The sequence below is a fragment of the Cryptomeria japonica genome, chromosome 4 (genome assembly GCF_030272615.1).
Source record: "Cryptomeria japonica chromosome 4, Sugi_1.0, whole genome shotgun sequence".
NCBI lineage: Eukaryota > Viridiplantae > Streptophyta > Pinopsida > Cupressales > Cupressaceae > Cryptomeria > Cryptomeria japonica.
This window is the reverse complement of record NC_081408.1, coordinates 680,515,606-680,533,012: the sequence shown is the minus strand read 5'-3', so window position 1 is coordinate 680,533,012 and position 17,407 is coordinate 680,515,606. Positions and strand designations below refer to the sequence as shown.

General features: G+C 35.4%; 1 protein-coding gene across 2 annotated transcripts in view; it reads right to left on the bottom strand.

Moving 5' to 3' along the window:
- Positions 1–16,876, bottom strand: part of LOC131028647 (uncharacterized) — a 48,063-nt gene extending 31,187 nt beyond the window's left edge. Inside the window, exons 1-4 of one of the 2 annotated variants that reach the window (XM_057958981.2) lie at positions 16,696–16,876; positions 16,447–16,529; positions 10,823–10,984; positions 550–611 (exon numbers count right to left, since the gene is read on the bottom strand). In XM_057958981.2, coding sequence (XP_057814964.1) covers positions 550–611; positions 10,823–10,928 — 168 coding nt within the window. In that variant the 5' untranslated portion in view covers positions 10,929–10,984; positions 16,447–16,529; positions 16,696–16,876. The remainder of the gene's footprint in view (positions 1–549; positions 612–10,822; positions 10,985–16,446; positions 16,530–16,695) is intronic. The other variant, XM_059220058.1, reaches the window with a different exon arrangement.
- Between the last annotated feature and the right edge of the window lie 531 nt (positions 16,877–17,407).

Genomic DNA, 17,407 nt, shown 5'->3' with positions numbered 1-17,407 from the left:
TGCACGGTCTGCTATCAGCATAATGAGAAGTTTGCAACTGGCTAGCTAGTATATCATGGGCTTAGCAACATATTTTAGGATCTCTCATACATCTAGGAACACCCTCCTTGATTTAGATATGCCCAAAGTAAATGACAAACTGCCCACTCTTAAGCATTGGCATCCAGCTGTCCAAGTTTTGTTGATGAATCTCTACACTTTCATCTTGATGACAAATTCCAATCTAGGCACATGGAGTTGCAGTTTTGAAAGCCAACACAAAAACAAACTGTAACATAAAATATATGCATTCCTTACTCGAACTCGATTGCAAGAATAGGAAAAAAGGAATGAGCTCTTACAGTTTAACTGAAATTCACCAATCACCAAATTAGCAAAAATTAAAATTAAGAAAAAAGATTAAATTAAAATCAAACTTAACTGGAAGAAAAAATCAAGATAAATGCATTTAACCATATACTATGTTTTCAAAATATACCTTGCAGCATATCCTATACAAACCTTCAAAGAAAACAACTGTTAGATTGAAAAGCAGAAAGAGAAAGCTACCTGGACACCAGATATGGCTCTAACCACGGTTGATTTTCCATGTGCCACATGCCCAATTGTGCCTAAACAGATAATATGAAACAATTCAGTGAGATCCTAGTTCTAAGATATTATATCTCATTACAAACACTAGGACCTAGAAAAAAAAATTAGGACCATAAAAGGCCACAAAAGGAGAATTTGAAACAATAAAAAAACAAAAATATGCTGATCTTAGAAGTCTGTTTCTAGGAAAACCTTGCATGGCATTTCAAGTCTGAACATTTTTGTAGATAAAAGAAAAATATAATTATCTTGAAGCAAAAGGTGTAAAGACCTTCAGGTTATTACTGTTCACGGAGAAGGAGTAGTCCAATTTTCTGCCCTCCAGCCAATAAATTTCCAAAGAAAAATCTTGTTATCATCATTCTTCTTGGTCTAAAAAGGGAAATGTGCTAAAAGGACACTGACTTGGTCAAATCACACAAAAAACAGGTAACATATAATGACTTTAACCCCTACAGGATCAACTTAAAAAATTTGAAGTGACAGCTTTGAAATTATTCCAAGCGTCAGTGTGAAGGAAAGTTCAGTGCCAAAAATATTAAATTTCAGCACAAAAAAATGCTCAAGTCAACACCAAAAAATTTGAAGCTAAACAAGACCTATTTCAATGTCAAAATGCGTAAGTTGACATTATAGAAAAAAAGGTTGATGCATCAAAATAGACAACGAATTGGCACCAAAAGACCAGTTAGCACTATGGATGATGCTGAATATCACATAATGATAAAAATAAAATATTGAGCTATACAAGAACACCCCAGATGACCCCATGGTAGACTCTTCAAGATAACTGTCATTTCTGAATTAAAAATTTAAAAGATCAAGTATTGAACTCAAGACCCAGCAAAATCTTGGCAGCAGCCTATAATTTTGACTGACACAAAACCTGACAAAAAGCTAAGCAAAAGGTAAGGAAATTGAAATAAAAAATCATAATTCAAGTTGCAAAAAATATATTGAGCAATGACAACAGCACCAAGGCTCACCATACTTAGAGATTTTTCAAAAAAGCCAATCCTATAATTGAACACCATAACTGTCTTTTCCAAATTGAAAGGTCGGGTACTTTATTGATCCATTGTCATAAATTGGTTCAATAAAGACCTTGTCAGCATCAAAATTTTGACACAAACAAGGGACTAGGCAAGAACTAGGAAAATTAAAAAAATATTTGTGAATTCATTAAATAAATTTAAATAACATGTCAGATACTGTTAAAAAGAATACGAAATAAGTTCAAAGAACATGTAACAAAAAATTTGGAAAAAAATCTGCTGGCTGGTAGATTTTGGTATAGCCTCATGAGGCTTTCTGTGCAAGGATCTACAAGTGCCAGCCAGGAACTTGCCTGCCAAGTTTCTGATACTGGCCAACCCAGCTTGACTCATGAGTCTGGGGAGCTCTCTGCAGCTTTTAACACCACGGATGTATCTTCCAAATATGTTATAAACATTGTAATTTTAACCCACAATAAAGAATTGGGGAATTAGTTAGACAGTAAATAACCTGAGTGCATGTCAAGTTACATTTATCACTGACAGCAATAAAAACTCTTGAAGAAAGATAGTGCCGTTTTTCATTTTGTAAACATGTTCTAAGCATCCTCTTCTGGAATGAATAAAATCTGTATTGAAGGACATTAGATGTTGGTAATTGAGTAGAATTATCTGGAAGAATTGTGAATTTCATGTGGAGATATTAGCTTAGCTCCAAAAAAACAGCATCAGTTAACATTCTACCCTTCAGAAAAGTATTATTTTGCTATGTTCCACCAGGTTTCTGGGACAGGGTTGTGGGGATGGGGAGATGCATTTTCAGAATGGACCTTTTTGAATCCATTTTAAGAGACAGCAAGGGATGGCTATTAAAAAATAGCAAGCTTAACCAGGGACGTGTTTCCTAGGCAAAGCCAGGCATCCCAGAAACATAAATGCTGAGGGGACAGGGGGGGCAGGTAGAAGACATCCCCTTACCATCTGCAACCCCTTGCATTTTTTGGAAACAAGAGCAGAAACACAAGGACACAGAGGAAAGAGAAAGGGGACGGCCAGTACCCTGCATTTTGCACCATTAAAAAAAACTCACCGAAATTAAAAAAAATAAGTCTTATTTTATTGTTTTTGTGGCCCCCACAGCCCAGCTCACCCTAAACGGGTTAAAAGAGCTAATTTCTATCTCATTTTGACATTTCCTAGAACAAGTAGCAACAGCAACAGCAAGCTGCAGGGTTTGGAGGAGAGAAAAAAAAAAGAGTAAACAGCAAGGTTTGAAGGAGCATTTGGAGCATTGTGACCACTCCAGGTGAGTCATTTGTTTCTTGTCATTTGTTTCTTTTTTTTTTTCTTTTTTTTTTCAAAGATTGAATAAGAAATGACCATCAAATTTATGATTTTTTTCCCTCATACTTCAGTACTTTAAACTTGCATTATACCCGTAAAACATGAGCAGCAGTGGCAATGATAGTAATGACCTAGAAGGGGAAGAAGTTGGAAACGAAATAAATATAACTGGGGGTGGGAGTGAGGGTGTTGGGAGTGAAGCACAACATCCACAAAACTGATTTGAGTGCCCTTCCCATAACTTAAAACCCTATGCACAAGGCCTTTTTTAACCCCAAAAAACCTCTTTTTTGCCTTGTTCATGCCATAGATGTCAGAAAGAAAAATTCTAGAGGGAGTAGGGTGTGGTTATGTCACATATGCGAAAAAACAAAGGAGAATAACAAGATAAAGTGTTATAGATTAAAAGTCAAAAGGTGTGCCCATGCCAATGCAATTTCCTTCACAGCCATCTATGCCCCAACCCTTGTCATCTAGTGTTGGTAGTGGTAGTGGTATTCATAGTGTGGATGCCAAAAAAGGAAAGAGGAAGGCTAGTGATAGCAAGCAGCCAGGGTCAATTTCAAATATGTTCAATGTGCACGCACAAGAAATGACAAAGTCTTCCATTGCTACTTTTTATGCCCATGACATTCCATTTCATGTGGCCCATTTTTCTTACTTACTATTGGTATCTCTTTTGTACACCCTGGAGATCATAAACTATGCATTACACACCTTGACATGAGGACATGAGGCAAACTTGGATGATGGAGGACATGAGGCAAACTTGGATGAGGACAGGTTGTTCTATTGTGATGGATGGATGTACCAATATTAGAAATCGGCCTCTCATCAGCATCATGGTAACATGCACAATTGGCTCTTATTTTCTTAAGAGCCATGATTGTTCTGGGAAACACAAGGATGCAACAGTGGCAATGACGTTGATTTTGATGAAAGTGAGAGGCAGCAGCATACTTTCTTTGTTTTACTTTTGAGTTGACTCGTTTGAGACTTTTTAAATATATGATATTTTTGTTGAAACTTGCAGCCTTGGGCATTTTGATATTCATTTTACATGCATATTGACAGTGATTCAATGAATTATATTTATGAATATATGAAAGCAATTTGAATTAACCATAGTATTAAGTTACATCATGTATATGAATTTATGAATTTCAACTCTCATTTGAAGTCCCATTTCAACTCAATTTTTATGTATACTGTGTATGATGAATGATTTTAGATTTATCAATGTTATCATATGAATATATTTTAAATTTTAAATTTTCCCTATTTTTTATATAGTCGTCCCCTCTATTGTCCCACTTCATCCCCAAAAATGGCAAAAAAAAAAAATCATCCCGAATACTTGTCTCCCCATCCCCCCATCCCAAAAACTTGTGTTAACATAGGAAAATAGGGAAAAAATTTAAAACAAAAGGAAATTTCAAACATTCATATGATAACATTGATAACACATTAGAAAAATAGGGAGAAAATTTAAAACAAAAGGAAATTTCAAACATTCATATGATAACATTGATAACACATTCAACCAAAACTTGCCAATAAGCTTTTGACATCCAAGAAGGATCTGCTCCTAAACCTTCTCACATTTTCCTAGATCAATCCACTGAGTCTCTTCATAAAATGGCAAAGTGAAGGCACTTTCTATTCAATTCAAATCAAATTTGCAAAGTGCTTGATCACTCACTGATATCTTCTGTTTTCTAAGGTCAGTCCTTGATGCATGCAAAAACAGAAACTTGACTTTAAATGGAGATGGAAAAAAAGGCTGCTTTCAATAAGCTTTTTGTTATTTTACTCATGATTTTTTATCTTCTCCTCCAATTCCAATTCTTGCACTTTTACATGTCCCAGACCAGTCTTTGGTTTTTGATTATTCTATCACTAAAACTGTTGGAGTATCCACGGTTTGAAAATAAAATTGCATGCTCAAAAGCCTAGGATATATGAAGAAATGCTGTTTTATATATGAAGTGATTAAATTGTTGAGCAAACCCTTCTATGACAGTCAGAAAACTGATCTGAGGAATGCTGCTGTCCAATGTTATTGTTGAGCAAACCCTTCTATGACAGTCAGAAAACTGATCTGAGGAATGCTGCTGTCCAATGTTTATTCCAGTAACAAAGCAGAAAAATACCTCATCAAATTCACCAATATGACTGCTGTTATAACAGCTGATATCTTGCCTTAGAATAACTCAAAATCTGCTCAAACAGTGACAAAAAGAATAATATATTTTTTAATGAATTTTGAGTTTTTTTTTAAATTGAATGTTTTTATGCTAGGCTTGGGTATGCCCAGCCATCTTTGCGAAGTTCCCATGTTTTCATAATCTTTCTGGGATAGCTAGGGGAAAAAAAAATTGATTGGGGACAGTGGGGTCATGTTACCCAGGTATCCCTGGAACGTCCTACAAGGTTAAAAATCCTAGGGACACATAATTATTTTGACAAAACTGACATGTTCTCCCGATCTCCCAATGGTACTACTTGGCAGATAAATAAAATGAACTTTCAACCTGTAATATGGACTCTGTGCAATAAAATATTTAAAAACACATCAACACTTTATTTGCACTTGTTGCAAGATACTTGCAACAAGTAGATAAAGTTTGAGTGCTAGAATAAGACCTCTTAAGAATCTATGCCTTGTAATCAGAACACTAAGGTTGTCCCTCTAATATCACAAGTACTGGAAAGGAAATTACTGAAACCCGTATAAGATCAATTGCAGAAATTTCTGAGTTTAGTATAGCCAAGCAAAAGAATTTGCAAACTGAAGAAATGAATTTGAAAAGCATTGATTATCCTTTGAGCTGTAACATGCATCATGGGAATTCTTAAAACCTTAAGAATAGGTCACTAATACAATATCACAACTTTATTTCAAGAAACTATAGCCCACATTCAAAAACAACAAAATTTGTGCACATAAACATGCCTATACTCTTTTTTCCAACTACAAACAATTACAATCTACACCACTAGGCATACAAAATACAGATGAAGTTATCATTTGGTGTCCCAATGTTTATCCCATTAAGCATAAGGATACTGACAAGGCATAAAATGTCAAAGTAACTAGTAAGTACATCCAGTTACAATAGGAACCAAGAAATGTAGTAGGGTAACACTAACAATAACCCAGAGATCTGAAAGAGTAATAAACCACCCTAGAATATATTCATCACAAATAGAAGCTAATGAGACAGCCTGAGAATTTTTACACCAAAGGTGTGCCCTATATGAACTTATTCAACAAACTCATAAAATCTATGGTTATTAATACATCCATGTGAATGCAAGATGATTGGAAATATCCTGGTCGTTCATTAATTTTGGCATTTTAGGAAATGTTCGGTAAAATGCTCCGCCACCACTGTAAGACGGTCTGATGTCTCACACCACGATTTTAAGCCGATGTCGTGTCCAGTGGGTTTTCATCGGTCAAACTTGTGACACCAGGGCATTGAACTTAATGTTTATTTTTGGAAGATTCGCAAGCAAATATTTTCAATGCTCGCCGGTAAAATCTCAACAGGAAATAGTAGGAGCAAAAAGGGATTTGTCTTTGTTCGATTTTAGAAAAAAGATGATGGAGATGAAGCAATTATAAGTTGGACACCGCAATTTTTCCCGGATTGATTTTGCGTTGCACAGAAAAACCTTGTAAAACAGATCAGTTGCATTGTCTGTGCTTCCATATTTTGCACACTCGTGATATTTGTACTACAACAGCCTCTACCTAACTTCTTTTCTGTTTCATGCACATACCACATTTAACAAATCCATTTTCTTTGAACTAACAATCATTGCATGTTCGATGGAATGACATTTGAGATATTATGTTAACAGTTCATGTGTGCTTCTTATGCAAGTTGCTATTTGCATTTACTTGAGAGTTTCTAAAACCCTTTTTGATAAATCCATTTTGTGCATTCTACAAATGCCATGACAGAGTATGAGACTATCTTTCTTTGAAGCATTTCCTCAAACATCTCAGCTGCAATCGCTCTTTCAATGAATCCATTATGTGCATATTGTGCAATCAAGGCATTCCACGAGACCATATTTCTTTTAGGCATTTTGTTAAACAGCTCGCATGCCTTGTCGATGCTTCCATAGTTTCCATACGTCTACCGTAGCATTTATAACTATATCATCTGACACAAGTTCTCCTTCCATTATGCTTTGGTGGATGTCCATACCCTGTTTCCAAGCTCCCATTATGGTACAGACAGGGAGTATTATGGCAAAAGTTGTGGAATAATGGCAACACCATCAGACCACGTTCTTTTGAGATGCTACATCTACAAACTCTAACCTTCTTCTCCCCCTGGTGCTACACAGTTCATCCACGTGGAATAAGGGCCCATATGCAAACTTCTCTACTTTGCACATCCAATGGCCATCGTGCTCTCACGCAGCTTAAAATCCCTCCAACTTAGTCCCTCACGCAAACATGTGATGAAGACAAAGAAAATAAACAAAATGCCCATAATTTAATAGAAAAAATTGGTTAGCTGAAAATATGCAAATTGAAACCTTCAAAATTATCTGTTCTTCAGTCAGCACCAATCATGACACACAGTTACTTCAAAGACTTTGGCACCAAAAAGATAATGAATGGAAAGTGAATGGCCTTCTTTCTCCAATGAATTAAAAGAGGAAAACTTCAGAAACCATCGACAAATCATGGCACAAATTTCAAACTTCCAAACTCTTAGCACAAATCCAATTAGAATCCAAATGATTTACAATTGGAGCTTACCACACTAATGTAATCTCTATATTCTCATTGACCAAACAAAACTAGAGCGAAAGAAAAATGAACCCAAATTACATGACGTCAACTAGTAAACCATTAAAAAATGAGATAAGAGAGATATGTGAGATGGAGAGGGGGGACTACTTAATAATAATTGAAAATTACTAATTTTATAACTATTTAAAGAAAACAAGATAATAATTATCATTTTTATGAATATTAGACTTAATGCTCTCTCTTTCTCTCTATCTCTCTCCTTACCTCTCCCTACATTCCCCCTCTTCCCCCTCTATCTTTTCCATTATGTCTCTCTCTCCCTCTTTCTATATATCTTTATGTGTCATCTATCCTCTCTATTTCTATCTCTCCCTCTTCCTCTCTCTCTCTCTCTATTTATATATCTTTCATTTTCTATCTCTATCTCTAGATCTCTCTCTCTATCACTCACTCACTCACACTCACCCACTCACTCCCTATCTCTATATTTGTATATTTCTCTAATTCACACACACAATCCATGTTTCTTCCTCCCTGTCTCTACATCTATCTCTCTATACCTCTCTTTATCCCTCTATCTCTCTCTTTACATTACTTGTCTTTATCACCTTCTTTATCTCTCACTCTAACCCCCCTCTTACTCTTATTCACTCCATCTCTCCCTTCTCTCTACCTCTCTATTTATTAATTACAATATTTTTATCTTTCTATCTTGCCATCTCACCCTCTCTCATTGTTTGCCTCTTTCTATCAAAATTTCTTCCTCTCCCCTTCATCTCTCCTTCCATCTCCATCTCTCTCTCTTTATCTTTCCCAAGTTATGTAATTCTCTCTCTCTCTCTCTCTCTCTCTCTCTCTCTCTCTCTCTCTCTCTCTCTCTATATATATATATATATCATTATATTTACATATCTCTCTCTTTTTCACCCAACTATCCTTATCTATCTCTCTATTTACCTCTCTATCTCATCTCACTCCCCTCTCTAACCCTTTCTATCCATATCTCTACCTCCATCTCTCTAGATCGCTCTATATATCTCTCTCTACCCCTCTCTATCTCTATATATATCATTCCCCCTCTCCCTCCATCTCTCCTACTTCATATCTCTATTCTATTTCTCTCTACCTCCATCCCACTCCTCTATCTCTTTCTATCCATATCTTTCTCTACCTATATCTCCATATCTATCTCTCTTTATGTATCTGCCCCATCTCTCTCTCGCATTACTCTCACACCCCCTGTCTCTCTCTCTCCCTTTCTACCTGGCTCTCTATCTTTCTCCCCATTCCTCTCTTTCTAGATGTCTCTATTTATCCCTCCCTCAATCCCTCTTTTCCCCTTATCTCTCTATCTCTACCAATATCTCCCTCTCTCTTTCCATGTATCTTGTTCTCTCTCTCTCTCTATCGGTGCATTCACATCTCTCTGTCTATTCTCTATTTGACCCTCTACGTATCCATCTATCTCCCTCCCCCTATTCCTCTATATCTCTATTTGTCTCTCTCTCAACCTTCCTATCCCTCTCTATATTTATCTCTCCCCCTATGTCTCTCTCTCAACCTTCCTATCCCTCTCTATATTTATCTCTCCCCCTATGTCTCTCTATCTCTTTATATATTTGTCTCCTCTTCCCCTCACTTTATATTCATCTCTACTATCTTCCTCAGTCTCTCTCTCCCCCTCTATCTTTAGACATGTCTCCCTCTCTCTAGCCATCCATCTTTCTCCCTCTCCCTCTTCCTACAAATCTATATCTATCTATTTGCCTCTATATCTCTATCTCTCCATATTTGATTGTCCATCTCTCCCTCTACCTCTAGATAATTGTTTATCCATCTCTTTTTACCCCTACATCTCTCCCTACCAATTGAACTCATGTACAACACTTGTATGCAAACAAATGGACCAAAATTTTCCCTAATTGACCTTCCAAACCTCTTCGGTGTACCCATTGCACACCAAGGTGCGATTGCTAGTTGTAAATTCTTAGATGTTGGTCTTAGGTTACATAAATAAATTTTGATGGATCATTAAATGTAGAAAAGCAATCCCTAGTTTGTTCTTCAAGTCAAAGTTGCTTCTTACACTACGCCCTCTTTTATTGTCTTCCAGCTTACATTCTACTTGCACCAGCTTTGTTGCATGGAAAATGCCCAAGCTTCTAAAATCTGGCAAATATTTGCCATGTTTTGTTTAGTAAATAACAAGTTCCAACATGCACATTCTCTAAAATTGGTTCTTATGTTTTGTAAAATTAATTTGCATGTTATTTAAGTTTATTTTATGAATTCATATGTATTTTTAATTTGCTGGGTCCTGAGTCAAACTCAAAATTTTGGACTGCCATGTCCAAATTACAAAACTATGGTAAATACACCACCTGAGAGAGGTTGATATAAATCATATAGCTATAGATACTCACAGACTGACAATAATCTAAATTTGAATACATGGATTCACTATCATCACGTTGTCATCACAATCTTCTGCCAACTAAAGTGAAGGCCACTAAAAACCACATGGACTTGAGAGTGGTAAACCTCTGAATTCATGGTGACACCCACAAGTATTAATTGTTACTGAAATAAATATTAAGAAGCATTTTTCTTCTACAACCCAACCAGCTATGGAGTTAAATGGAAATGCTAGTCCTTACAACAAATGCCACACATATAGATCAAATGTGACAATCTCTACTCATTAGAGAGATTGAATCAACTACAATATAAAAAACCTATGATACTCCTTCCTTCCACCAAAAATATAACAGCAAATGGCAACTCCTCCAAGAGAGAATTCAGTAACCCATTAAATACTACTAATAGCCACCGTAAACTCACAGCTAGCTTAAATTTTACAGCTGTAACTTTATGACAAGGGAGTAACATTTATCCAACAAAGTTTCGTAGCACTCTTAGACCCTGTGTTGGGAAAGTATTTTAATAGTTTTTATCCCTTTCAAACCTGGAAAAAAAAAGTGAACTGAAATATGTTTGAAAACCATCTCTTTTATCATGAAAGCCGATTCCTCTGGCAAATTATTGATATTTAGAACTAATCAACACATTAAAAAAAATCCCATTGTAATTAGGTCATAAGGTAGAATACCAATGTTTATAGTAGCCTGGCGAGAAATGACTTCTGGGGAAAGTGGATGCAGCTTGGCAACATCCAACTTTGCCAGGTCCTGTTCCATTAACCCTCTTCTCGACATTTTCACTGCTTGATCAGGACCCACAAAGTATTGTAGTGAAAGAACAAAAAAAATTGCTGAAAACACAAAGGAAGAATGCATTAGCCTTTTCTGTGGCATGACAACTTTTTCCACAACCTTCAAAAGAACAGAATGTAACTAATAGCCATGCATGATTCTAATTCACCAAAGGAGAAAGTAACTTGTTTGTGATTGCCTAAATATTTGTAAAGGGAAAAATACAAAAGTTGCATATGCTCTATGAAAGCCTCCTCAGAAATGAGGAACAAAACTAGATCATTATTAGAAGAATTTGATATCATGCATCCATGTGTAATTTGATTTTATTGTAGCTTAAAATGGAACTCAACTTTTCCTTTAGTTTGCCTATTTCTATTGACTTCTTCACTTGTTAAGGTTAAGAACAGTTTATTTAGAAATCCCAACTAACATGCATGAATTAATAAAACAAAGGAGAGACAAAGGAACCATTGTATCAGAATTCTGATGTAAATATTCCATATAAACGAATTAAATTGCTCTAACGTGCTGAACCACTATGAGACGCTTCTTTTTCAGAAAACATATCATCGTTAAATTCTAAGCCTGTTGATAAACCACAATACAAGAAGAAAAGCTTACATTTGCTAAATCCAGTCCCAGGGAAGAATTGAATTTTCCAGACAAAAGGACCAGTAACAATCCCTAATGTTCTCTGTAAGATATATTCATTTACAAATAACATCTATCTCAATATAAAAATAATATGATTTCATACACAGGACATGTTTTAAGACCTAAACACATTGTTTTAAAGACATTGCCTGTCAAAAATTACTCATATGAATCTCTGATAAAAAAAATTGATATGGTGTGCATGCACTTAGGAGCCAAAAATCATGTAAAGAAAGAAAGAAAGGTCCCTGAAGATTTTCAAACATCCAAAGTCACTTACAACAACTGACCTTCTCTACCATTAATGAAGTAACATAAATTTGGGAACTCAAACAACTTTATTGATCTAATAAATTAAACCCCCGCTCACGCATCTTTTCGTGCAAAATTACAAATGAATATGTGATAGCCTCATCATATCAGTTCAGATTTTTCTTGGTTATAAGATGGGTTGCTCAGATATGATTGTAACTTTCCTGTTCTTGCTAAATCCTCTGTTATTTTGTTCCTTCTGTTTGTGAGGTTTAAGAGTTCAAAGACAATCAGTAGTCACAAGCCTTAAAAGGATCTTGAGTTTTGGTACAGATGAATAACTTCATGAATTTCCTTCTTTTTGCCCCTCATCCCATAAGAGCTATCTGTTTTTGCTGCCCTTATTACTGTTTAATTCACTCCTTTATTTGTATTTCTTACACTGATTTAAGCTTATCCATAGCAAGTGTTGGTAATGTACAGGCCAATTTTATGAGGCCAGAGGACAGATATGATTTGAAGCTACTCCAAGAAAGGCCAAAGGACTACTGACTTTTATGTTCTTAGGAGGGATGCAAGTTAAGTTTCTTGAGGCTGGGATTTATGGTAATCTGCTTCAGCTTGGATCCTATAATGGAGCTATAATAGCTCAACCTAATTCTTCCAAATGCCACACTGATAAGATACGAGGGAAAAAAGGAATCTCTAGTTCATTTGGCTAAAAAATTGTTATGATTTGTAGTCCTGTTATCACTAAATGCATAGAAAATAATAACCTTTGAATAGAGCTGAAGATAGTTGAGAAGATTAAGTTAAATACTACAGAAATATATAAAAAATTATAACTGATTTAGGCAAAATCTAAACTCAATGCAATGTCTAAACTACAAATCCTGGCCAGACCCAGACTGGGAACCAATCGCAGTCCAGTTCAAGCCTCGGTTAAACCCCAGTATGTAGGGCAGACCAATGGATTTGGACTTACCTGGCCCAACTCTACAGAACTGCCCCACATAACCAAGCCAAATCCAGAGGCTCGGGTTGGGACCCCAGTCCAGACAAGTCCAAGTTCAGCGAGGGTGCTGATAACAGAATAGAATTTAACATATGTATAATATGTTTTCAACTTTTCACCAATAAGAAAATATAATCTGTCAAACCAAATCCAGTGTTCCTTGAAGACTATTAAATATTAAGCAGGAATTGAGGCTCCTACTAAAAATTAAAAAAAAATCCAACATAACCAAACAATGGACCATTAGAAGTAGCACTGAAATATCAAATATGATTCCACTCAATGCATGCAATGTTGAATTGTCCAAAACACCAAACAGTGCACTTAATTACCATATCCTAGAAAACCAATTTTCATGACTTGCCATTATAACAACCCGATAGATCTCTCACATGCACTTCATCTTTTAGAATTAGTTCTGCACAAAGCTGATTTGGCATTGTTTCTTCCTTATATTTAATTCTTTCAGAGTTATGAATTTGACAAGCAAATGCTCTTTAGTTTTGATCTGGGTTTCACAGTTCAGTATTGATTGACCCTTGGCTGTATAGACAATTTGAATGGATCTTTAATTCTTTTGTAATGTAATTGGAGTTTTACTTCTTTTTTTCCTCTGGTATGTGAGGCATAAAGCCCAATTTGGAAGTATCCAGGAGATTCTTGTAACATGCAATTTCAGAAACTTATTTAGGACTCAAAAACATGATTTGACTCTAAGCTTTCAGTGGTAAAGAAATATATTGTCGACTCCAACTGTAAGCCTCGGTCAAATATGCTATCAATTCATGTTTCAATAAGAATACGTAATTGTATGAGATTTGACTCCTTTAGATATGCTAAGAGAAATCAGAAAAGTTTGCATCTGCTTCAGTTCCTCAAATATCAACAGTATGTCCACTAATGAACAAAACAACAAAATATTACCGCATCCATTTGTACCAAGCACCTACAATATCTTGTGGAATAATAATTTAATAAACATAAAAATGATTGAACGATGCATTGCAGTTGTGTAAATAAGGCTTCAGGCCACATCCAACAAAGTTGTAAGAAAATCCACCTCGGTACAGTTGGACCAATGTAACTGGATATGCCTTCTGCCTAAAGTTATACCATGTGAGATAAACATTTCTCCAATACTAGTTTGAATACAAATCAGATAGACACCAAATAAATATTAGTATGACATTTCTGAAGCACACAATTGAGTGACAGATTAGATGCGATCATTACAAAATCCAAGTAATATCCCAAAATATAATTCGAAAAATGGAAAATGTCAAAAAGAAAAACATTTACCTAAGACATAATGACACAAAAGTCTCTCTTATTATACAAAGGTGTTTTATTCACAATGAACCAAACGACAATGTTCTTCTGGCATAAATTGTGTGGTAATATTTGATTCCAACATTTCAGGCCATGCTGCTACACTCACAATCAGTGAAAGGACCAAATACAATGCTTAAGGATAGAATGCAGAGGCAAAGAGAGAAAGGTGGCACCTCAAGTGAACTCAATAAATAATTTTAAAAATTGAATTAAAAAGTTAGATCTTTTCAGGTTAAACTAATGTTAAACATACGTATGGGTATCATTAAATAGCTTTATTTAAGCCTATTTTGAAGAAGGGGAAGCTACCGCAAGAATCTAGGAGGCAGCAACAAGTGAAAGACTAACCTCAACAAGTGAGGCAGCAATATTATGTAAAAGACTACAAGTAGTTCCAAGACTAACTTAAGTAGAGGATCATCAACCCTGTTCAAATTTCTTGGTCATTTATCAATTTCTATGGCTCTGTAACCCTTCTGTTCTTTCCAACAGCCTTACGGATCATGGGCCTACATGCAAACATGAATATCATCACTGTATTCCTCTTCCCATCATTGGTTTTGACTAACATGTATCTGGTTCTATGATAAAAAAAGGCAAAAGCATCATTGTTTTACTGTATTCAAAGTGCCAAAATAACATAAAAGCAAAACTTCAATTAAAAAACAAGGGCTAGATGAGAAATCATTATGGGTATCATCGTTCCATTAAAAATCAGGAAGTGAGGGGTTCACCCCACAGCGCAACGGTGGTTGCGACACCATGTTGATACGGTGGTTCACTGTTCGAGTCTCCCCAGCCCTGGATGGAACAATGGTAGGTAGGTTAATCTGCCAAAAAAAAAACTCAGGCTTCTGCAGGCCCGCACGTGTAAGAAGGAACATTAGCTGTAAGGGCGTTGACTGGAGGCTTCACACTGCCTGCAAGCAGACAGATAGACTCTATGGCACACAAAGGGGGTGTTAATACCCCTCACATTGTAGATGTGGCCAAAATGGTGGAGAAGGTCAGCAGCGTATGCACTTGAACATGGAGATATAAGGAAGATGACACTTGAGCACGGAGATATAAGGTGAAAGCTCAAGCACGGAGATATAAGGAGGACGGAGAGATAAGGTGATGCTCGAGGACAGAGAGATACGGTGATGTTCAAGGGTAGAGATAAGGTGACACTCAAGCACGGAGAAATAAAGGAGTGGAAAAGGAACGAAGTAGAAAGAGGTGTTAATGCCTCAAAAAATCAGATGTATACAGGGATGGGGTCCCCCATTGTGACCCCACTGGTTCAAAGCTCCAGTCAAAAGCGACAACTTTCACCGATCAAAAATAAATAAATAAATCAGGAAGTGAGTACCAAATTAAACCCAACCGCCTTATAAATCATAAGTCTATCTGTAAACATGAAATGCCTTCTCTCTCTTCCTCTTCCTACTGTTGGTTTTGACTGATAGGATTGTGAATATATGCTAATAAAAGTAAAAGCAAAAGCATCATTGTTTTACTCCATCTAAAGCGCCAAAATAAGAGGAGAACTTGTTATGGGTGTCATTCCATTAAAACTCGGGAAATAAGTACCAAATTGAACAAAAAGTATTTATTTTCGAATTCCATTCTTCAATATTTATTAGCAGGTCAAATGCTGGAATAAACTATAAAAGTTTTATTTAAATGGATTGCTAGGAGAAAGAGATTAGCATGTCCTGTCCATGCACAAAATGACAGGAATAAGTGGCCTACCACTGTAGATACAATGTCACATGATGTTCCAAGAACAAGGGTGCCAAAAGTATGTTTTCTTGAAACTTCTAGAAAAATTCAGGGATCTTCGAGGACACCAGGTGACATAGAATAAAAATATATCAGTCCTATCATCCTCTTTCTCGCTAAACACAAATAAACTATTTATTATTTACGAGGGAAAATTTCAGACAATGGATCTAAAGCCGGAAGAGTCTGGGAAATTTAACTAGGCAGGTCTGCTCAGCGGAAAACACAACAAATGCGTACAAGAAATCGTAGCTTAATGACGTGAAATATAAATGAAAGAAAAACGAAACGATGAAATAATGCATTGTGTCCTGTAATTTTGGAACAATCATTTATCACTAAAATAGGCAAAGATCCAAACCAATGAAAATAAATTATTTAAATAAAGATATCATAAACTCTCACATTTTAAAGCTAAAAACAAAAAACAGTAAACTATCTACTTATATGTAATGAGAGCTGAGAAGAAAAGCTTAAAGGTGTGACATGATTAAATACCTTATAGATATGAGGGCAATAACAGTGATAAAAAGCTAAATTTCTTCCCTTTCCCTTCCTTTCCAGCAACGAAACCCTAATCCCTGCACAAACCGGCGTAACTAAAACTTTTCAGAACAAAATCCGATTCCTTGAAAAAAAAAAAAAAGAATAGATGAAACATAAGATTCATTTACAATACCTTGATAGGGCAGAGCAAAGAAATATACTAGGGTTTTTGACATAACGTGTTAGGGTTTTGATACTTACGCAGTTATGTGCTGAGACTCGAGACTAGTTTCTTCTGGTACTGATATTTTCCCGTGCTTCGATTCTCTCCGTACCTGTGCGTTCAATGGCTTAAGAGAAACTAGTCCGAAAAATCAGAGGATTAGAGCTTGCCAAGCTTTGGGGTTTTAAACAAAAATGCACTACTAGAAAGTAAAGCCTTCTCATGTTCCGCAACTGTTGGAATGAATTTTTATTTTCAATCATAATTAAAATACAATTATTTGTGAACTAGCCAGAATTAATACGAAAAATAAAAATGTTTTTATGTATGGGGTATTTTTTCTTGCCTTTCCAAAACATTTGGGAAAATTACGAAAAATTATATAAAAATTCTATTTATGTGATAATAATTATGTCTAAGGTATTTGCCATATGAAAAAAAAAAATTGCCAATGTAAGTTTTGAAATCAATGATTGAGAATTGAGAGAAGGATGGAGACAATAGAATTAATCTTAACTTTATAGTTATATTAATTTTTTAAAATATGATAAAGAAAATAAAATATATTTTAATATTATTAATTAGAAAAATAATGTTCATAAAAAGAAATCATTTTTTATTATTATCTTATTTCATAAAAATATCTTTTAATATTATTTCTTTTATTAAGATATTCCATTTTTTTTAAGTTTTAAAAATGAAAAATAAAATATTAAAAAGGGAGGTTTTATTCTTCTTCTTTTGAGGATT